Consider the following 21,041-nt stretch of genomic DNA (forward strand, 5'->3'; position numbering starts at 1 on the left):
CTGATATGAGCCAAAACCATGTCAGGAGCCTATGAACTTCTGGGGAATAGGAAAACTGAGTAATCAGAAATGTTCCTTGTTAGATGGGAAGGGAAGGGAAGGGAAGGGAAGGGAAGGGAAGGGAAGGGAAGGGAAGGGAAGGGAAGGGAAGGGAAGGGAAGGGAAGGGAAGGGAAGGGAAGGGAAGGGAAGGGAAGGGAAGGGAAGGGAAGGGAAGGGAAGGGAAGGGAAGGGAAGGGAAGGGAAGGGAAGGGAAGGGAAGGGAAGGGAAGGGAAGGGAAGGGAAGGGAAGGGACCTAAACCCTCTCTATTACTTGGGCTAAAGTCCCTGAAAGCCACAGTGCAGTGTATGAACAAACTGAAGGGAGAAGCTAGGGAATGGTGTAATTCCAGATACATTATGAGCAATTTTAGGAGCCTGAAATGCATTTCCCCTATAGATGCAGTTTGCTGACTTTGCTATGTCCTCTTTCATGTACTCAGAATTTTTTTCTCTCCCTAAAGCATTGCCTGTGGTCATATTTTCTGAGTGCCTACTGAAAGAAAGCAAGTTAAGAGAGTAGAAAAATTAAAAAGCAAGTGTGCTAGGAGTGATACTGGAGGAAAAAAGTTATATTCTCAAAACAGATAATGGACCAGGTCTTAACATTTCTTCTCTCCCCTTAAAACTGATTAACTCTCTCCTGCCATGAAATTTAAATATATAATTTGCTTTATTGCTTACATCCTAAAATGGGAAAAGTGTGTTTCCCCACTTTAATTTTTTTTTTTTTTTTTTGCTAAATCACATACAAATACTTTTAGCCACATAAACATAGCTGAACTAAATTAAACAAATAAAAATGGAATCTCCTAACTTCCTGACATTTTAAATATTTACTAAAACTAAGACCTCCCTTTAATGGGTGCAGTTTGTCCATTTTTAATTTCGTGACTCTATATAGTTATAGGGGGGTTGTTTGGGAATGGGAAAAATAGAGAAATAAAAAGAATATGCTTTATTCAGATACACAAGCTAATTTCAGTGACGGTCCATATCCCAGCTGAGAAAAATGAAAGATAACTTGATATGACTGATTTCAAATTTTCATGGAAACAAGTTCAGCAACTTTTCAGTGTGTTTTTTTTGGCTTCTAGGAAGAAGAAGGTTTAGAAAGGATTAATTCACTTTCAAAAGGTGGATGTGGAGACAAAGGATAACCATGCAGCAGTGAGAGCAGCTCTTGAGAGTTCCCAGCCTCCCCTTTGTGTTCCAAGAGATAAATCATCCATAATGTCTTCCGTTTAATGCCCTATCAGCTAACTCCTGCTTTTCCTGTCAGTCATGGAATGCTGGGAAGTTGGCACTCAGTATTCCTGTTCAAAGAGGTTTTGCTCCTAAGACAAGGAAACACAAGGCAACAGCATGGGCAATCCAAGTTCAGCTGGTGGGACAGTACAACCTCAAAGCAGGGCTTTGAGCTCCCTGTCTTAGGGAGCCAAGCACTTCTGAATTCACTCAGCCTGAGCTGAGTACCCACATCAGATCAAAAAAAAATTAAAGAATAGTGGAATGAGAAAAAAAAGCCTGAAATGTTCTTCATTCTTAACCTGGGAGATCTGATTGCTGTTTCAGCTCCAGAGGGTTTGGGGTTTGTAGAACAGTTCTTCTGAAGAGGGGATGCCAAAGCTGCATCCCACCCCATGTTGCCTCAAGGTCAGGGTCCTTGTTGGCATCATGTGCCTGGATTTCTTGTGGGGAAAAAAAACCCAGGCAGTACAGAGGGATAAAACACACAGATTGCAAACAAAATTAATCTTGGATGCAAGAGTTGTCCTCAGTATAGTTATGCCACAAACTCTTGGAGGGGCTCCATTTTCCATAGAGTCCACAGACTGTGTGAGGTTTTGTCTGGGAGAAACTGGACCTGACCCATCAATGTGAGGGTTCACCAGCTGGGGTTCCTGACATCCAAAATTGGTCACTAAATGGGTACCAGAGAAAAGTGAGTAACATTTGAGCTAATTTTTTTTCACAATTAGACAAAATCAGTGTCTTCAGTTTTGGTCTCCTCACTAAAAAAGGTTCTGGAATAGGTCCAGAGTAGGGAAATGAAGCTGGTGAAGGATGTAGAGAACCTGTCTTGTTCTGAGGGACCTGGGGATGTTAAATGTGGCAAACAGTTTGGACCTGTCCATAAGGGTTCAACACATGTGGCTGAGCTTTCCTGCCTTGTAAAAAGCTGCTCAAGGTATCTTCTTGCTGCTAGGCTTGGTGATGCCCTTCCTTAAAGAAAGCACTGGTAGGTTCAGGAAAATGTAAAATAATGGGAACAGCATTTTTAGCAGGGCCTGTTATGACAGAGTAAGGGTTTTAAACTGAAAAAAAGACAGATTTGGGCTGATATAAAGAAGAAGTTTTTCAATGAGGATGGTAAAACACTGGCACGGGTTACCCAGAGAGATGATGGATGCCTCATTTCTGGAAATGTTCAAGGCCAGGTTGGACAGAGTTGTGAGCAACCTGACGTAGCTGAAGATGCCCCTGCTCAAGGCAGGGGGTTGGACTAGATGCCCTTTAAAGTCTCTCTCTAATCCAAATTATTCTTCATCCTCCAATGGTATGATTCTGTGAAAAACCCTGGTTATGTCTGGAGATGTTGTAGGAAACACAGATTTAACAGCAAACATTATGGAAAGCTGGATTTTTAAGAGAAGAGTCTTGGTATTATTCACAAAGAAAAGGTCTAAAGTGCTCACCAAAGAAATGATTTTGTAAATCCATTAGTAGGCTGGCAGTACATTTCAAGATATCTGCAATGCAAATTAAAAGCTTTATCATTAAAAATAAGCTTTTTAATAAAAAGTACTGGCTTCTGAAATACACGTGAGAACATACAGAAGAAAAAATATGAGGAGAAAAAATAGCTGGTTTGGAGGAAAAGGTACCAAACATGTTCAAAATTCTTGGATTTTGCCAGAACTAGGAAATCTGCCTTTCTATAAGCTCAGCGAGCAGCAGAGGGCGCTGGCATAAACGGATTTCTTTTAAACTCCAGCCCACAATACGTATTTTCTGGGTGTTGGATACTGAGGGAGATAGACTTTTATTTATAGAGATCCATGCTAGATTTAAAGCCCATTTCTGAAACAGGGCCTTGATTAGGGGCAGGCAAAAAAAAAAAAAAATATTAAAAATTAAAAAAAAAAAAAAAAAAAAAAAAAAAAAAAAAAGTGATTCTGGAAAAAGCATAGGAGATAAAGGTAACATAAATTATTGAATTAAAATTATATTTTTTCGAGTTCTCAACAAAGTAGATATCCTGTTATTATGGGTTATCTCCCTCTCAGGGCTATTAACAGATATTTCATTGGGATAATTAGGATATTCAACCTAGTCTGTATTCCCACTATTTTATAGTGAGTAATGCTCATGGTATTGAACACAGAGTATAGAAGATTTATTCTGATTTTAAGGTAGACGTTGAAACACCAAATGGCCTGTTAATCAAAAATCAATGTAAATAAGAACCTCCAACTTTATCCTTAAGGGGGAAAGATTCGTACCAGCATCATTTTTAGCAGAGGAAATATTTGGGTGTTTGTAATTCCCAAATATGGACTTAGACCTCTTGGAGTAAGTACAGAGTAGAACATGAAGATGCTCTGAGGATTGGAGCAGACAGGCTGAGAGAAGAGAAGGCTCCAGGGAGACCTTAAAGCCTTACAGTGCCTGAAGGAGCTCCAGAAGAGCTGGAGAGGGACTTTGGATAAGGGCCTGGAGGGACAGGACAAGGGAGAATGGCTTTAAACTGAAAGAGAGGAGAATTAAAATGGATATTGGGAAGAAATTCTTCCCTGTGAGGGTGGTGAGGCCCTGGCACAGGATGCCCAGAGAAGCTGTGGCTGCCCCATCCCTGGAAGTGTCCAAGGCCAGGTGGGACGGGGCTTGGAGCAACCTGGGATAGCAGAAGGTGTCCCTGCCCATGGCAGGGGGCTGGAACGGGACGATCTTTCAGCTCCGTTGCGAGCCAAGCCGCTCCGCGGCGCCGCGGCGGGAAGCGAGTCCCCATCAGAGGGCGCCGCTGCCCCGCTCAACGCGCTCCGAGCTCCGAGCCCCGCGGGCATCGGCGGAGCGGGGGCTTCCTCCGCCCTGGGCACGGCCACATAGAACCATATCCTTAACAACAACAACAAATTATAACATATTCCTTTGCCGCCGCAGCTGCCAGGCTGAGGCTGCAGCGCCCAGCTCACCGCGGGGAAAAAAAAAAAAAAAAAAAAAAAAAAAAAAAAAACCACAAAAACAAAAACAACGGTGTTTTCCTTAGAAAAGATTGGAAAAGCGCGACACAAACTGCCGGGAAACGACTGGTTTCATCCTGCTTTTTTTTTTTTTTTTTTTTTTTTTTTTTTACTTTTGAAAGTATGGGTTGTAGTGGTCAGTTTTGGGTATGTGTGTCGCCTTTTGGACGCAGGGTTCATCGCAGGTTTGAGGGATAAATCGGTGCAAGTGTTGCTGCATGGAATTGCTGAATTATACTGGAGGCAGCTGCGGGGTTGGGGGTGCAAAACAAGCGCAAAAATTAAATGCGAAGAACCTTACTTTTCCAAATGAGCGCTTGTTCGTTTGTCATGTTTTGCAAATGTAAGACAAATGTAATAAAAGTGGGGGTTAAAAGTCACAATTCACTGTCTATACCAATATGTTAGCAAGGAGACAGTGGACATCAAGTCTATTTTAGAGTCTTTTTTTCACTCCCCTCCTCTCCCCTCCCCCAGCTCGCAGTACGTATTTAATTCAGGGTGCCACGGAATTGTGAAGCGTTGGCCGTCATGAAGCTCATTTACTCTGCCCTGTGCCAGCCTTCATGACTCAAAGACTTCCATAAAAGTGATGGCAAACTGTCCCTTTATGAGCTTGGTATTTTTCTAAGAGGGTCATTCAGATTTATAGGTGCGTAAGGGTGGCTGCGTGGGTATCTCCACACATCCCCATGCAAATAGCTCACATCCTTTCTCCCTTTTCAGCATTTTTTACCCTATTGCAGCAGTTGAAATGATCTGTCCAACCCACTCAAAGATGTGCCCTTTTTCTGCTCCTCCTCAGTGCAGCACTGGCTGTGCTGAGAACAAAACCTTGTATCTGCTTTAATAACTTCTAGCAAGACCGTTGTCCAGCTCCTGCTGTAATATCTGGCCGCTATTTGCCTCTTGCCTTTTGTGGGTTGAGGTTTTAGGAGAAGATGCACACTGCAAAATGGGGAGGGGTGGCAGGGTGGTGTAGAGGTTGAGGAGAAATGGATGAATTTATACTTTCTGCCTTAATTTGAGGCCAAAGCGAACAGAAAAAGTAAAGCCCACCCTTCCCACCAGCCAACCACACACCAGCAAATGTGTCTCCTGATGAAGTTCTCCTCGTTTCTGTGATTATATATATATATATATATATATATATAAGCATCTTTACCTGTAGGACCTTTGAAAGTACAAAGGACACTGTGCACTTTCCCATAGGATCCCGTGCAGAATAACAAAGATTTGTGGGAACCTTATAGGTAGAGCTTGAAATTTCCAGAGACAGGACCATGAATTTAGAAACACCTTCTTTCTCTCTGTCTCTCTACCTCTGTGCCTCATTTTTTTTCCCCTCCTGGTGCACCAGCCCACTGCAAAGCTCGATTGTTTCCTTTCAAAGGCAGAGATGGGCTCTGCTGCCTGTGTCGGCTCTTTGCCGCACAACGTGTTAAAAAAATCGGACAATGCGAAGGAAGATTTGCCTGGGGAAAAAAAAAATAAAAAAATAAAGGTTAAAACTGGTCTAACTCCTCCTCTCCCCTTCCAAACCGAGGGCTACCCGGGAAATGCACTAATCCTATTCTATTTTTAATCGTTTTCTGAAAGTAGTAAACGTTATTCAAATGTGTGCACAGAAGGGCTTGCAGAACTCCTATTTTTTTCCCTTTAATCTTCCCTATATAAAGTATTTCTAAGTTATAAAATATACAGTCCAAGCCTGAAGTCTAAGGCTTTCCAGTGGAAATCATTGATCTAAATTTGCTCCTTTTAGATTTGCTTGAATGTGCTTTGATGAGACGCAGTTTTGGTGTTTAACTGCATATGAGAGGATAATTTCTGGACATGTAAATAAAAGCATCTTGCATGTGGGGAAAAGCATCATATCTTGTTGTAAATGATGAATCACTTAGCGCAGAGGCAACTTATCCTTTATTTTATCAAGGGGGGATTGAAAAAATATTAATTTAATTTCATCTATCTATCTATCTATCTATCTATTTATCTATCTATTTATCCATCCAACCATCTACTAAAATAGTAGATATATGCACTGCATAATGTGTGCATTTAATCCCTCTATACCAACATATATATGTGTAAATGTATAACTAGATTCACATATATGCATTTAAATACACTCCTATATAAACTAACCAGGTTTGCGTGCACATGTGCATATGTAACATGCAGTCTCCATGTGCCTACATGTGGAAGAATATATATAATTTACATATCTAAATGTGGCAACTAATATGTCTGTACATGGGGAAAAGTTGCCTGTTCAGAGATGTACGTGTGTATGGGTGCCTGTATGTGTAAATCTGTGATCGTGCAGTTCTGTGTATGTATATATTTTATATGCCTTCATATAAGTCTCTATATGTGTGTATATGTCTATATCTAGTCACATATATGTCTGTATCTATATGTAACTATGTAACAGATAATGTCTTTTACTATCCGATTGAGGTAGGCTTCTGCAGCCTATTGTTTCAGACAACAGATATAAGTTGCGATGGAAGAGGAACGTCGGATTTGGTGTCTGTCCCCCATTTCCAATTATAGATGGATCATTACAGACAGAGAAGTACTGAGAATCCAGACATCTGCTCTTCACATGAATGCACTCACCTCCTAGAGAACAGCCTGCCATCATGCTCTGGAAACTGGTTGAAAATGTCAAGTATGAAGATATCTATGAGGTGAGTATATAATATGCATATGAGTAAGAGAGTATATGTATATTTAAATATACATCTAGCATATAGATACAGGCATGGCTATATAATGCATATATAGCACTACATATACATCCAGGCAGAAATAGAGATATATACCAGCACACACGAATATAGAGATGGGAAACAGAGAGTAAATGCTTAAATGCTTATTTATTTGCATATTTGTACTCAGCATGCCAAGTCCTCAACTTTTTATTTTTTTTTTTTCATGGAAAAGCTGTTTGATGCGATTTAAAACATCAAAGTGATGATCTGGGGATTGGAATGAGGCAACTTAAAGGGAAGAGTTTGATTGTTTAGACCTCCAATTATATATAATTCGATTAAATATAGACAAATGTTGAGGAAAATTTTAAAAAGAGAGAAAAAAACAGAAAAGAAGCACAATCCGGTATTCAGGGACTGGATGCATTTCTTTCTTTTATTTTTTATTTTGCAATTCCAAGCTCAGATCAACCCGAGTATGGATTTTTTTTTTATTATTGTTTTTTTCTTGTTTTCACAATCGGATACGTTTTTTACGACTTTTTAATACCTCTACACCAACAGATAAGATGTGCATGTGTACATATACTGGCATTAATTAAGCGGCACATACATTCTTGTGCGTGTGTGAGTTCACACACCCGAACCGATACAGTCAGAGGCAGCTCCGCATAGTCCGCGGACACGAAAAGTTGTGAGCTTTTTCCAGACCTTATTTTCGAGGTCAAAAAGCAAACTAAGGGGGGAGGAAAAAAAATCACAGCTCAAACACTGCGAAACCTTTCTTAATTTTGCACGGTTTCCTGAGCCGGATCTTTCCCAAACGGGCTCCGCGAATGTATTCCCTGTAAGTTAAACCGGCGTGCGGGATTTTCTCAGAAACGAGGGGAGGAAAAAAAAAAAAAAAAGAAAAGAAAAAAACTGAAAAGATGAGTGAGGATGGCGCTCCACAAAATAATATTTTAATTTTTTTCTATTGTTTTTATTTTTCAATTGAGTGGGAGGCGTTTGCACGGCGATCATGGGGGGAGATTTTCAGAAGGGCGCAATCCGCGGGAGCTGCTCCGAGAGGAGGCGTCCGGGCAGGGACCGAGGACCTGGAAGGGGCCGGGGACAAGGAAGGGACCGGGGACAGGACAAGGGCCGGGGATGGACTGTGCGCTGAGCAGGGACCGGGGACAGAGCAGGGGCTGGTCAGGGACGTGGCAGGGTCTAGGAAGGGGCTGGGGATCGAGCAGGGACCAGCGATGGGGCAGGGAGCGGGGACTGAACAGATGCCGGGAAAGGACTGAGCACTGAGCCGGGACCGGAGACAGGGCAGGGACGGAAACCGGACAGGAGCCGGGGGGGGGACCGGGCAGCCACCGGGGACCGGGCAAGGACCGGGCAGGGGCTGGGTACCAAGGACAGAAGGGATACCGAGCGAGGGGCTAGCTACTGGGCAGGCACCGGGGATTAGGCAGCGGACGTGTACTGGGAAGCGGACGGGCAGGAGCCGGGCAGGGCTGGGGATCGGGAAGCGGCCGGAGCCCCCCGGGGAAACACCGTCAGGGCCGCCCCGTCCCCAGCCCCGCCGCGCCTCCCGCAGCCCTCCCCTCCGGGAGCGCCTTGGCACTTACAGAGGGGAAACTCCCGGGAAAAGCGCAGAAAGAGACCGAGGGAAGGTACAGCTCTGGCTGCTCCCGGCCGGAGAAAGGACGGGATGAAGGGAAGCGGGGAGGGGACCCGCCGGCCGCACGGGAGAAATGTCTCCACTCCCAAAAGCTGCCGTCAGGCTAATTATCATCGGCAAAAGCCAGCATTGCAGAAGGAGCAGAGAACTGTTTGTGTGTGTGTGTGTGTGTGTGTGCGTGTCCCCGCGTGTCCCCAGCCCGCTAAACCCTCGCTGCTTTTCCCTGCCCATCTCCCGGCACAGCCCGGCCATTGTCTCTGCCCGCAGCAGCAGGCGACAAAACATCTCCCGTCCCTGCCGCCGAGGGATGAGGGCTTTTTTTCCACCCTGCTTTTGATGGGGGGTTTTAAGGAGCTGTGGATTTACGGACACCCACGTTTGTAGATTGCCGTGGGAGAGAAGAGTTGGGGGAGCGGTTGGTTGGGATTTCGCTGCGGGCTGGGTCTAGCCTAACTTGGGGATGCCCTCCAGGGCATTTTGTAATGTGTAACCTCGCCAAAAAAAAAAAAAAAAAAAAAAAAAGTTGTCTTTTTTTTAAGAGCTGCAACCCTCTAGATTTATGTTAAAAAATATTTCTCTCTCTTTTTTTCCGTTTTATAATTAACAACACCATGGTAGAGGCGTCTCAGCCACCTAAACTGAATCTGTTCTTAAAACAAAAGTGTGTGTGCATGTGTGCGTATGCGTGCAGGGGGGGCAGCTCTGGGAAGTGTGAGTCTATTTAGGAAGGAACGTAAGTTGAACTTTAACAGAAATGGCAGACAGTCCAGTTGAACGGGTTCCTGCAACATCAAAAAGGTTTTATATCGCCCCTGGCTTTGCCTCAAAACTATAAATTTACTATCCTTTAAAATTCACTCCATGCATTTTACATTTGGGGGGAAATCGGGAGATATATATACGTTTTGGGTTTTTTTCATATCGGGCGGTAGAAAGATGATTCAGACAAAAAAAAAAAAAAAAAAAGTGGAGCTCAACAATGCAGATTCAAGTATTTATTTGGCTATTGTGAATAAATACGGTCTTTAACACGCACCAGAAAAGCTTAATCTTCACTGTAAATAGACATATGTTACAGTGACTGCACGTCTCTTCTTCCATTCCTTTAAAAATTACAAAAAAAAAAAAAAAGCCTCTTTTTGCTTAAAAACCCCAACAACAAACTGTAAGAACAAAAGCACCAAAGGCAATCAATTCCTCGTATTAGGAATGTATAATTAAATATATATTAAAACGGAAAGGAAATCTTCTTCTTCTTCTTCTTCTTTTTCTTCTTCTTCTTCTTCTTCTTCTTCTTCTTCTTCTTCTTCTTCTTCTTCTTCTTCTTCTTTGCCTCAAGCAGTGCTTCATCGTGCTTCCTTGCTCCAGCTCAGCAGTGTCTACTTTCCGCATCTTCCTCCGCTCGAGTTAATTGAAGTTCTGCCTCTTCCTCGCTAAACTTTTTCCCCCCTCTCCCTCTCCCCAAACTCTGCCTCTGCCAGCCCCCCTCGTCTGATTACATCTAGTAATTCTCCACTGAATGAACGTCATTTACAATAGTAGGGGAGCTCTCGAGCTGGCTGCCAGCTTCACGCTCCATTTGGTCCTGCATTCTCCCTTTAAAGTAGTCGTGTAATATTAATAGTCATGAATATCAATTATTATGAGGCGGTGTAGAGAAGGAAAGGGAGGAAGGGGTAGCGGAGCAGTCTGAGCCTAGCCTTGGGTTGAAGAGGATTGTATTTGGGAGCTCAAAGGCAAAAAAAAAAAAAAAACAACCAAAAAAAAAACCAAAAGCAACAAAAACCAAAAAAAAAAAAAAAAAAAAAAAGGAGGAAAAAAACCCCGAGAGGGAGGGGTAAATCATATATGTAGATAGAGGTTTCCAGGCTCGGTTTTGGGGGCACTGGTCTTTTTTTTTTTTTCTTTTTTTTTTTTTTTTTTTTTTTTCTTAAGCTTTTTTTTTTTTTTTGATGGATAGACTTCGAAATATCTCAAGCTGTTCTCCTGTGTCCAACACGTCCCTTTGCAGATCTCCTTGATATTTTTCCCTCCAATTGTTAGTATTATCACCATTATTTTATTTTTAGCTATTACAAGACTTTTTTTATTTCCAGATGTTAGTCCACACCTATTCCGCCATGGTGAGTTTGGATCCATGTTGTACTAGAATTGCATGTTCTCTCTCTCTCTCTCGATCTGTTGTGTCTCTCTCTCCCTCTCTCTGTCTTTTTAAACGCCTTTGGCTTGGTAATTTAGCACAATAATTGGAGGAGGCTTGCAGCTGCTTCTCCCTTTTTGCATTGTGTGTTCCCGATTTCAGCTAGGGGAGTCTGGGGGGAGAGCAGGGGGAAAAAGAACTTTTTTTCGTTGTTGTTTTTCTTTTTTTTTTTTTTTTTTTTAATGCCATGTGTGCCATTGCTTGTGGGGGTTTGAACTACACTTTGTGGACTAGATATTTTTCTTGTTTACTTTAACCTCACAGCTTCAGTGCGTTGGAGTTGGACAAAACTCCTCTCCCACCTTTTCTCTGAAGCCTCTACACACTCCCCCCACCCCCTGTCCCCCCCACACACCCCAAAGACTTTTCATTACAATTAACCCCCACCCCATTCTCCGGAATATAATACTGGAAAAGGAAACAAAAGACACTGGAAGTTGCTGCAGAAATCATAGCGCCTGGATTTGTTCAATACCGATGTTTCATTTTTATTTTATTTGATTTTTTTTAAATTTACTTTTAAGAGGTAGACTCCTTTTAAGCAAAGATTCCCTGTAATTTTTATTTTGGCTTTCTTTTTTTTTTTTTTTTTTTCCTTTTTTTTTTTTTTTTTTTTTCTTCTCCCAAGTCCTTTTTCACACAACTTCTCACCTCGGAGTCTTCCGAGAAGTGCAACTTTCTTTTTGGGCTTTTCCACGTGAAAATGGGTTGGTGATTTTGAGTTACAGGACTTGAGCAGAGGGAATAAACAGATGTTCGGAAACTTTAGGCAGGAAAAGGGGTGGGTTGTCTGAATAGACGGGTGGTTTGGTGCTCTTAATTTTTTAATGCTTTCTTTTTTCCCCTTTGGTTTGATTTGAGGGGGCTGTGGATTGGGAATTATACTACTGGTCTGAAATTGCAGATCGTACATGTATTTGGAGCACTAGTCCTACATTTTTAATTATGACATTTAGCAATTCTCCCTCACACCCCCTCCCCTTCCCCCTCCTTGATAGTTCCTGGGAATAGACGCGACGTGGGTGCAAAACATTGGAATATTTCTAATAAGTGGAGGGAGAATGGGGCACATCTGAATCCCACTTTCCAGCTGTTTACATCTTATTTGATTTTATTTAGCTTTGGGGTGGGTTTGTGCTCTGTTTGATTTTTCGTGGGTTTTTTTGTTGGGTTTTTTTTTTTTTTGGTTGTTTTTTGCTTTGTTTTTTTTTTTTTTTTTTCTAAAAAAGGTCCTCTCTTTTGTTGTTGTTTGTATGTCATTCTGCTTGTAGGACCGGCATGATGGAGTGCCCAGCCACAGTTCCAGGCTGTCCCAGCTGGGATCCGTCTCGCAGGGACCCTACTCCAGCGCTCCTCCGCTCTCTCACACCCCATCCTCGGATTTCCAGCCGCCTTATTTCCCACCCCCCTACCAGCCTCTTCCTTACCACCAAAGCCAGGACCCTTACTCCCATGTCAATGACCCCTACTCCCTAAACCCCTTGCATCAGCCCCAGCAGCACCCCTGGGGACAGAGGCAGAGGCAAGAGGTGGGATCAGAAACCGGGTCACTGCTGCCACAGCCTCGGGCCGCCCTGCCCCAGCTCTCGGGACTGGACCCCAGGCGGGACTACCACTCAGTACGGAGGCCAGATGTCCTCCTGCACTCAGCTCACCATGGCCTTGACTCCGGCATGGGGGACAGCCTTTCTCTGCATGGCATCGGACACCCAGGGATGGAGGAGGTCCAGGTAAGGCACCGCGTTTCTTTCTCCTGGGCAGTGCAGCTGCAGCCCCCGTCCCTGGGCTAGGAATGGTCACTGAGGGATTTCCAGCAATATTGCTGTGGGTTGTCATTCTTTTTCCACACCGCGTTTGTAACTGTGGTACTCCCCCTCCTCCTCCCTCTATTTTTCTATTTTTTTTTTTTTTTAATAAGAGAATTTATTTCCTCGCTGTCACGCACGGGCTCTGCTTTATAAACCCTCCCCTACATGGCAAAGCAGCAAAGTGCAGGGGGAAGGCAGACATGCTGCTCTAAATATTCCACGTGTTTCAAAAACTGGCAGAGTTCAAGCTTGACTTTTCAAATTCCAGTTATTTCCCATGCAATCTCATCTTCCACTCCCCTCCACCCTCCCCCTCCTCCCCCCAACCAATTTCCTGCCGTTCAGAGATTTTGATGAAACTGTCGAATTACTACATTTTTCATCCGGAAGGGAGGGAAATTATAAACAAAACCCAAATCAAAAGCAATAACTGGTGATCAGGAACAAGTCCCTCGTCCGTCCCCTCGCCCCTTTATTTGTTAAGTTGCTTGGTAAGGTAGCGCTGATTTTAAATAGTTTCATTCCCTCTTTTGGATAACAAAGGAGTTTCGCCGGGCTCAAAGAACGGTATTTCCCAGCTTTCTTCCATCCCACGCGAAACTCATCATCACGTGTTATTCCCTAAAAACAGAAGGACCCTTAACAGCTTCGCTGCTGGGGCGGTCTGCACCTTGCTGGAGCAGGACATGGCCAGCCTGTGGGGACCCCCGAGGCGGGGGCTGGAGTTTCCAGGGTCCAAGTATTGTCTCAGGCTCTCCTAATCGGAATTTTGGAGGTTCCCCTCCATGCGTTTTTATATTTTTCCCCAAAATTTTTTTTATCATATATCATATCTGTATATGCATTTAGTCTTGGGGTAGATAAAGGTATGGACCACTGAATGAAATAACGACTTCAAAGTTACAGAAAGGGAAAAAGAAAGGGGGAAAGAGGAGCTGGGAAGATAAAAAATAGCCGTGAAAAAGGATGTTGCTGAACGTGAGAGGAATCAGCGGCAGGAAAGCGGAGGGGATGCATTGCTCTGGCTGGAGGCTTGTCTTAGGGCTGCACGGGAAAATCCCCGAGCTTTGCTGGGGCGAAATGTTTTAGAAAACGAAAGGTTTTGCTCTTTGGATATGCTCCTGCCTCCGAGCTCTGTGACCGTCGGCTCGCTGCTTTCTGCGGGTTTCCGAGGTGGCTTTGAGACCTGGGGGCAGCCCCTGGCCGCCGCGGGTGCGATGCGCAGGTCTCGTCTCGCATTCCTGGCTCAGACAAAGTGGTTTGCAAGTCAAGGCGAGTTTTACCTCTGTGAATGCAGAAAGCAGATCGCTCTCCTCCTTCCTCTCTGCAGCCGAGAGGCGTTAGGTACTGTTTGTGCCTTTCCCCAAAGAATAGCTGGTAACTGTTGTGCTTTTGTGAGAAAGAGAATAAAACAGAGGAGAGGGAAGGAAAGGAAAGGAAAGAGATAAAAAGAAGAAAAAGATAAAATGCAGAAATGACGAAAGGAGAGAGGAAAAGAAGAGAAGGTAGAGAAGTGAGGGAAAGGAGGGGGAAGGATAGGGAAGGAAAGAAAGACATAAAGAAGAGAAGGGAGAGAAGAAACAATAGAAAAGAAGGAGCTCAAATAAGGCAGTTCTCCATCCGTTTCCCCATAAAACATCCCTTCTGCGGGAAGGGAACTGCACCGATGGAAAGTGCCTCCCCTCGATGCTCTAGGAGCATCGGAGCCACCCGCGGCCACCCGCGACCTGCTCGCCGGGACTGGCGGGGCCTGGGTGGGTGTGATGGGATGGGGATAGGACGGGACAGGCGAGGTTGCGGACCTGCAGGGCTGGGGTTCTTGGTTTGGGGTACTGAGACAGCAGGAAATTAAACAGGCCCTTTATTTCTGAAAGTTTGTTCCCAGGTTGGTGGAGGAGGGGAAGAGGGAGAGGAGGGTATCCCAAGGAGAAACACGTGAAGGAAGAGGTGTCCAACTGCAAGTTAAAGCAGGCAGGAGGGAAAGCAGCCCAGAGCTCGCTGCTGCCACTCAGCATTTTCTATTCTTATCCCTCCACTAGTGACAGATGAAGTTGGGCACTTTTCCATCTTGATATTTAACATGGATTTGTTCTAGATTCGAGGAACCTTTTCTAGCAACAGGAATTTTTATTCAGGCGATGTATGCTCATTATCCACCATCACTACATGTGATTTTCAGGAAGGGTTTCAAATACTGTGTTTTTCTTATTTCAGTAGTCAAAAAAGTTGAACGGATATCTAGATGTGCAGTTGGATAAAGATGTTTCTCTTTGCTGTAGCTTATGCATGTCTGATCAAATATGTGCCATGAGAATGGGCTGGGCTGAGGAGAAGGAGACAGAGAAAGAGAGTGCGTGACAGAAAGAAACAGTGGTTATTTTATAAACACCAAATCCAGTCCATGTGTGAGCCATTGTCCAGGGCTAGAATTAAGTGATTGTAACACGATAGCGCTGTGTTATTGTAAACAGGACACAGTGTATTGCTATTGCTGCCCCTCTCGAGAGGAATTTTCAATCCTCGATTTATAACCTTCAGACAGGGAGCAGAGAAGCCAAGACCTACTCATTGAACAAAAATTTGCATCATCTAATAGGGGCTCTGAAAAAAATCCACCATTGCAGTCCCAGATATTTTTCCCACCGGCTGGGTGAAAATAGGATTACATTAATAAAGGATTCTATGAAGGAAAAATGGAGGGGGAAATTCAGATTCTGTAGACTCTTTGAGCGAAAAAGTAGAGCTCAGTTTTTAAAGTTTTCACTCTGACGTATCCACAGAAGTTGAATAAGGTGGTTATAGCTAGTACTTAGGAAGCTTCATGCTATCAGATTATTGGAGGAGGGAAGGAAGGGGAATCTTCCTCTCCAGATTTTCTAAGTATATCTGGAAACTCATCACCTTTCCCCTCCCTGCACACACACCTCCGCTCCTCCTCCTCCTCTTCACTCACGCTGCTACTACGTACTAGCTAGAGACACGGAAAGTTAAGTTGCACCAAAACACCCAAGTCTCTTATAAAGTAACCCCTGGTATCACTTTTAACTAAAGAAGTCTAGTAATTAAAAGTCTGAGTTGTTTTTCCACGTTTCCGCATGCAGTCCTAATTAAATCTTTACGATCCTCTCTGTGACTATTAACTGCCAGCATGCTGAGCGAATATCCTGTACAAAAACCCAGCAGGAGGGCGTAATTAGATAGAAAATCAGACAGGAGTCTTCTCATTAACTACAACAACTAACCCACGTTGCTGATGGAGCGAGCTGAGTGCACGCACACGCATAAAGGGTGCGGGCAACTATCGACTCCAGAGATAAGGGGAGATAAGGAGGAAAGATGAGGAAAAAAGGAAAAAAAAGGAAAAAGGGAAGGTGATGTTTCATGTTTACCTCCGTTTCTGTGCCATCGAGGTGCAGCACGCTGTACTCCAGCAGGCTGCAGGATTTGCTCATCATCCCTCTTTGGGAGCTGCTCAGGGAAAGGAGGGAAGACTTTGTAATTTTATTTTGTGCCCTTTAGGTATGTAGCCTATTGATTATGAGAGAGAGACACAGCCATGCCCAAACACAGCACATAAGGCACCACTCCGTGTGTGCGCTCGTTTGAGGGTGGATTCAAGGAAAATGAAAGGAAAGCTCTCATAGAAAATATTGTTCCATCGTATTTTGGGGAAATGCAATTTTCTCCTAAACCACATTCCATCTGGAATGTCTCCGCTGAGCACAGAGACGGAGATAAGGGCCGGATCCGAATAAGCTCAGCTTCTCGGCATAGCAAAGATAAAGTTAAAATCATGGTGAAGTAAATCATTGCTTTGCTGTAAAGGTGCTTTGCTTATCAAGGAAAAACGTGACAACTCCCCAGATATGCAATAACACTGAAAAATCCAAACTCTTTAGTAAAAGTAATGGGAAAAATAAAATAATAAAGCCAAGAAACCCAAAGGTGTCCCTTCACCTCAGAATTTACCCTAAAACGGAACCTGTCAGAATTCTGCTATAAATTGTTCTTATGACGCCTCTTTTTTCTCGGACGTGTCTTTACTGTGGCGAACGCAGATTCAGCAGTAATTTTGGTTTGTTTGTGGGGGGTGCTTGTATATCCCAGTTTCATTTTGAGAAACGAAACCCAACATTTGTTGTGTCCTCTGTGCCCGTCTTTGTTCTCTTCCCTGCTGAAGAAGTTAATGCCATAATAACAGGTGTGCTCCTCGGCAGGCTGGAAAAGAAAGGGGAAAAAAAGGGGGAAACAAAGCTTTGAAATTCGGAGACTTTTTTTTTCCTAGGCAATCAATGTGATGGTTCATACTTTTGATAATGTGTATTCCTGCTCCTCCCTCCCCATCCCCACTAATTCCGGACATGGAAGCAACCTCGGGAGCTGTAAATCTCTTTCTGCTCGTCCCCTGTACAATGTGGGCGTTGCACTGCGCTCCTAAAGGCTCAGGCTTTAATTAAAAGTCTATAATGTAAACTATGATATATAAAAAGTAAATGGCCCTTGAACTAGTAAGATGTAGCAGGGTTAAACAAACAAACAAACAAAAAAAAAAAAAAAAAAAAAGAAAGAAAGAAAAAGGAGGAGGGGGAGGGGGAGGAAAGGGGAGGGAGCATTTAAGTTGTCCTTAATCGTGTTCATTTATGTGATGCAATAGATCTTGCAGATGTTGCCAAATTGCCACATTTTCAAAGGAAGAAATATAAAGCTTTATGGAATGCAAAGAAGTCTATGTGATATCTATGTTTTATAAGATAACAAAACCAGTATTGCACCACATATGCTTCACATCTCCTTTTGTTTTATTAGAAGACTATATAATTTGTAAGAATTTAATTTTCTTGTCGATTGGGGGAAATAATAATAACAATAATAATAATAATAACAACAATTTAAAAATACCTCCTCCCCTAGTGAATTAATATAAATGGAAATAACTGGGACTCCAGTTTGGAATGGCATGATTTATGTACGTGATTCTTTAATATCCAGTCAATTTGAATAGTAATGTTTTTATATCCACAGTCAGTTGAAGATGCCAATAACAGCGGTATGAACTTATTGGACCAGTCTGTCATTAAAAAAGGTATGGATTATTCCAACAAGCTAGACAAACTTTTACTGTGTAGCGATATCTTCATGATATATTTTGACTTTGGGGCAATGAATTTCTCCGGGAAGCAGGCACCCATGGCAGCAAGATGAATAGCTGATTGGATCAGCAGATAGAGTGAAGGGATAAGACATGAGAAAGGAAAAGTTTATATCCCCGCCTCCCCCGCCCTTCAAAGGGTTTAATTACACGAATGCTCTCTAATGGGGCACCCCGTGCTCCAATGCAGTTTCTACCGCCCCCCTTCCCTCCCCTCTCCCCCCCGATAGTCTTCGGCGGGGACCCCTTGGCTTTTAATGGGGAAGGGGTTGATTCCCTTTGGGGCTTAAATGCATTTCCCAGGCGAATCAGACGCGGAGAGGAGAGAAAGAGATGCCCATGGAAAGGCAGACTCAGCCCCCTTCCCGCTCCCTCCAAGATTCCCCCCTTCCCCGTGCCCATTTTTTACATCTTTCTACATATGCGCCCATGATTTAGTGCAACTGCAGAATCACCCCATACTGTTAAAGCGAATGTGATATTAACAAATGTTTGCAGTCTCTTGTACAGCTGTAAGCAAAATAATTAACTAATTAAACTAATTAAATGTAATTACAATAACTCATTTTGGGCGTATTGCAGCTGCTTAATTTTTTTGCATTTCTCTGACAGTCACTCGAAGATGCTTGGCGATTAGTGTTGTGTTATGCTGGTAGACATTAAACAGATCACACACTGCAAATGGAGGGAAAGCTATCCTTAATTATCTAAGGAGTTTCTATTTCTAGATTCAATTTTAAGTACGAGAGATGAGGTTTAAAAACGCTGTCCCTTATGTTTACTATCAACGGCAGTTATCTCCAGGACCTTGTTATTTGTCAAATGCGCACAAATAGTTTAACAGTGACAATTTTCCAGGATGTAAAGCAAAATAACAGGGAGGGTTTTATCTAAAATGTGTTGAAGGCAGCATGAGGTCTTTCCGTGTATTTATTGTTTGTTTTGTTGTTGGTTGTTTGGGGTTTTGGGGTTTTTTTGTTTGTTTGTTTGTTTTTTGTTTTTTTTTTTTTTTTTTTTTTTTTAATTTTTTTTATTTATATATCCATGTACGGTCTCTCTTTCACACACAAGATCAAGGTCTGGTTATTTGAGCGAGGACTAATGAAAACTTGAAGACCATTTGACAGCACCATTTATGACTATTGGTTGAAAGGTCGAAGGGTTTGGCGTTTTCTTTTAAGAAATAGAAAGTTACTTAACTTTAAAAAGGGAAAAAAAAAAAAAAAAGCTTGTGTGTTTCTGCTGTTTTGGTTCAGTTTGAATGTTTGGTGGGGTTTATACTCAAGGTCTGTAACCTGATGGTTTCTGGTTGTATTTTTAACTTTTTTTTCCTCACTTTCCTCCCTCTTCTCCACCCCCACTTGACACCTCATACACTCCCTCTTGGGTGCATTTGATTAATTGGCACTTGATTTGTGGTCGAGAGACTCCTTTCTAAGGTTGTTCCATGATGGTCTTTCGCAGAATACACAATCCAAAACACATTTTTTTTCCCCCTTTAACACACAGCACGCCTGTGTCTCTCCCTCCTTCAGCTGACGAGGACAGCGGAGACATTCCGTGTGCGTGCTGGGTGGTGCAATTAGACAGCGAGTAGCACTAGAATGTGAATGCCTGCAATTATTACGTATTAGGTAGAGGTCTTTATATGCATTAGGCATATATTTAGGTGTGCTTCGTGTGTGTGGGCATTGCAACGGCCCCAGATGGAGCAGCTGCTGCCTAAAGAGACCCAGTCCCATCTAGGTGGGATTACTGGTGCCTATTTGCAGCCAGAAGAGATACTCTGAGTTAACGCATGATGAACAGGAGACACATGCTCTTTGGAAATAAGGTTACTAAGAAAGAGCCTGAGATGCATTTGCAACTGTTTCAAAGTCACTGTAGCAATATTTTCTTCCTTAGAAGCAAGGCTGAGATCCAAGAAACTTTCCAGCATAAAGGATTATTGTATTATTTTTTCATTCCTTTTTTTTTTTTTTTTTTTTTTTTTTCACGGAGAGTTTCCTGGGTACAGAGGAAGAGAAATGGGTAATAAATAGCAGGTCACATTTGTGGCAGTCAATATTTAATCAGGATGAAGGAAGGAGCAACATAGCGTTCAGTATCAATTTTGCATTGTTCCCTGCAGTTTGTAGCTGTGAGGGTGTACTTTAAAACAAGAACAAGTTATTTAAACTCTGTGAGTCTTTCTTGCAGGCAGATGGCACAGGTAGACAGACATACAGGTATTGACAGATTTTTGTGCAGTGGAACACTCCTGTGGCTCATATTCAGTAGACGAGGGTTGCAGGGGGTCTGCTTCACCCAGTCCTAGTTCAGTGCCTAAAACTCTTTCATTGCAAAGTAGTGGGAAAAGTGTGATGGGGATTTGAAGCCTAAACTTAATTATATCACACAGGCTGTGTCTGTTCCTTTATGGCCTCTGAGGCCTGCAGAGAGAATTATCTCTCTATGCAAAAGCTTTGCCAAAATATTAAGGAAATTATATAGGGATTCATACACGGCTATTGATTTATCTCACGTATCGATCCCACACAACAGCTTACATATACCCAGGCTCCTGTTATGTTTGCTATCCGAGCTTACTTGACATTTCTGAAGTAATTTAGTTAAGAGGAAATGAGTTGTTCCCAGTAGAGAGAGCAAACGAGTGGAGTGAAGGTAGCCAGCGTGATAAATGGCTCTTTCATTTGGAGATCTCCAGAGCTCGTTTAAGGCTAATTTTCTGTATTAGCCCCCTTTGAGCTATTAATGCAATAGGCAGGGACCGTGGCCCCTTGTCTCTTAGCTGCCCCATTAGAGCGAGCATTAAGCTACCAAGCCTGAACTCCACCGTGGTGGTGGTGGCGCTGAAATAATGAAAGGTGCTTTTTAAACTCCCCTAATCTAAACTGGCAGAGGGTGGTTAATACGATTTGAAGGGGGCTGGTCAATGAACAATCAATAAACTAATAATGAGAAGGATGCGGTACATTAACAGTCTAAAAATCCAACGAGACATTAAAAAATCATCTTTAACTCCCACTTCCATTTAGATTTGGGTGGTGGAAGTGGGAGGGAGGGAGCCAGATAAATCATCAAGATGATAATAATCACCAGGAACATTAATATCAGATTTAACTCAGCTTTCAGAGCTTACCGGCTGCACGTTTTGAGGCCTTTCTCTCGATTTTTGCTGAAATGAAGAGAAGGTTTGCCATGTGTCA

The 21,041-nt window shown here is 43.0% G+C and overlaps 1 protein-coding gene across 3 annotated transcripts in view; it reads left to right on the forward strand.

The window, feature by feature from the left end:
• The first annotated feature begins 6,898 nt into the window (after positions 1-6,898).
• The window catches only part of TFAP2B (transcription factor AP-2 beta), a 33,481-nt gene continuing 19,338 nt past the window's right edge, over positions 6,899-21,041 (forward strand). For all 3 annotated transcript variants that reach the window (XM_053939212.1, XM_053939214.1, XM_053939213.1), the window contains exons 1-3: positions 6,899-6,979; positions 12,147-12,605; positions 17,706-17,766. In XM_053939212.1, coding sequence (XP_053795187.1) covers positions 6,899-6,979; positions 12,147-12,605; positions 17,706-17,766 — 601 coding nt within the window. The remainder of the gene's footprint in view (positions 6,980-12,146; positions 12,606-17,705; positions 17,767-21,041) is intronic.

This window comes from Vidua chalybeata, chromosome 3 (assembly GCF_026979565.1).
Source record: "Vidua chalybeata isolate OUT-0048 chromosome 3, bVidCha1 merged haplotype, whole genome shotgun sequence".
NCBI lineage: Eukaryota > Metazoa > Chordata > Aves > Passeriformes > Viduidae > Vidua > Vidua chalybeata.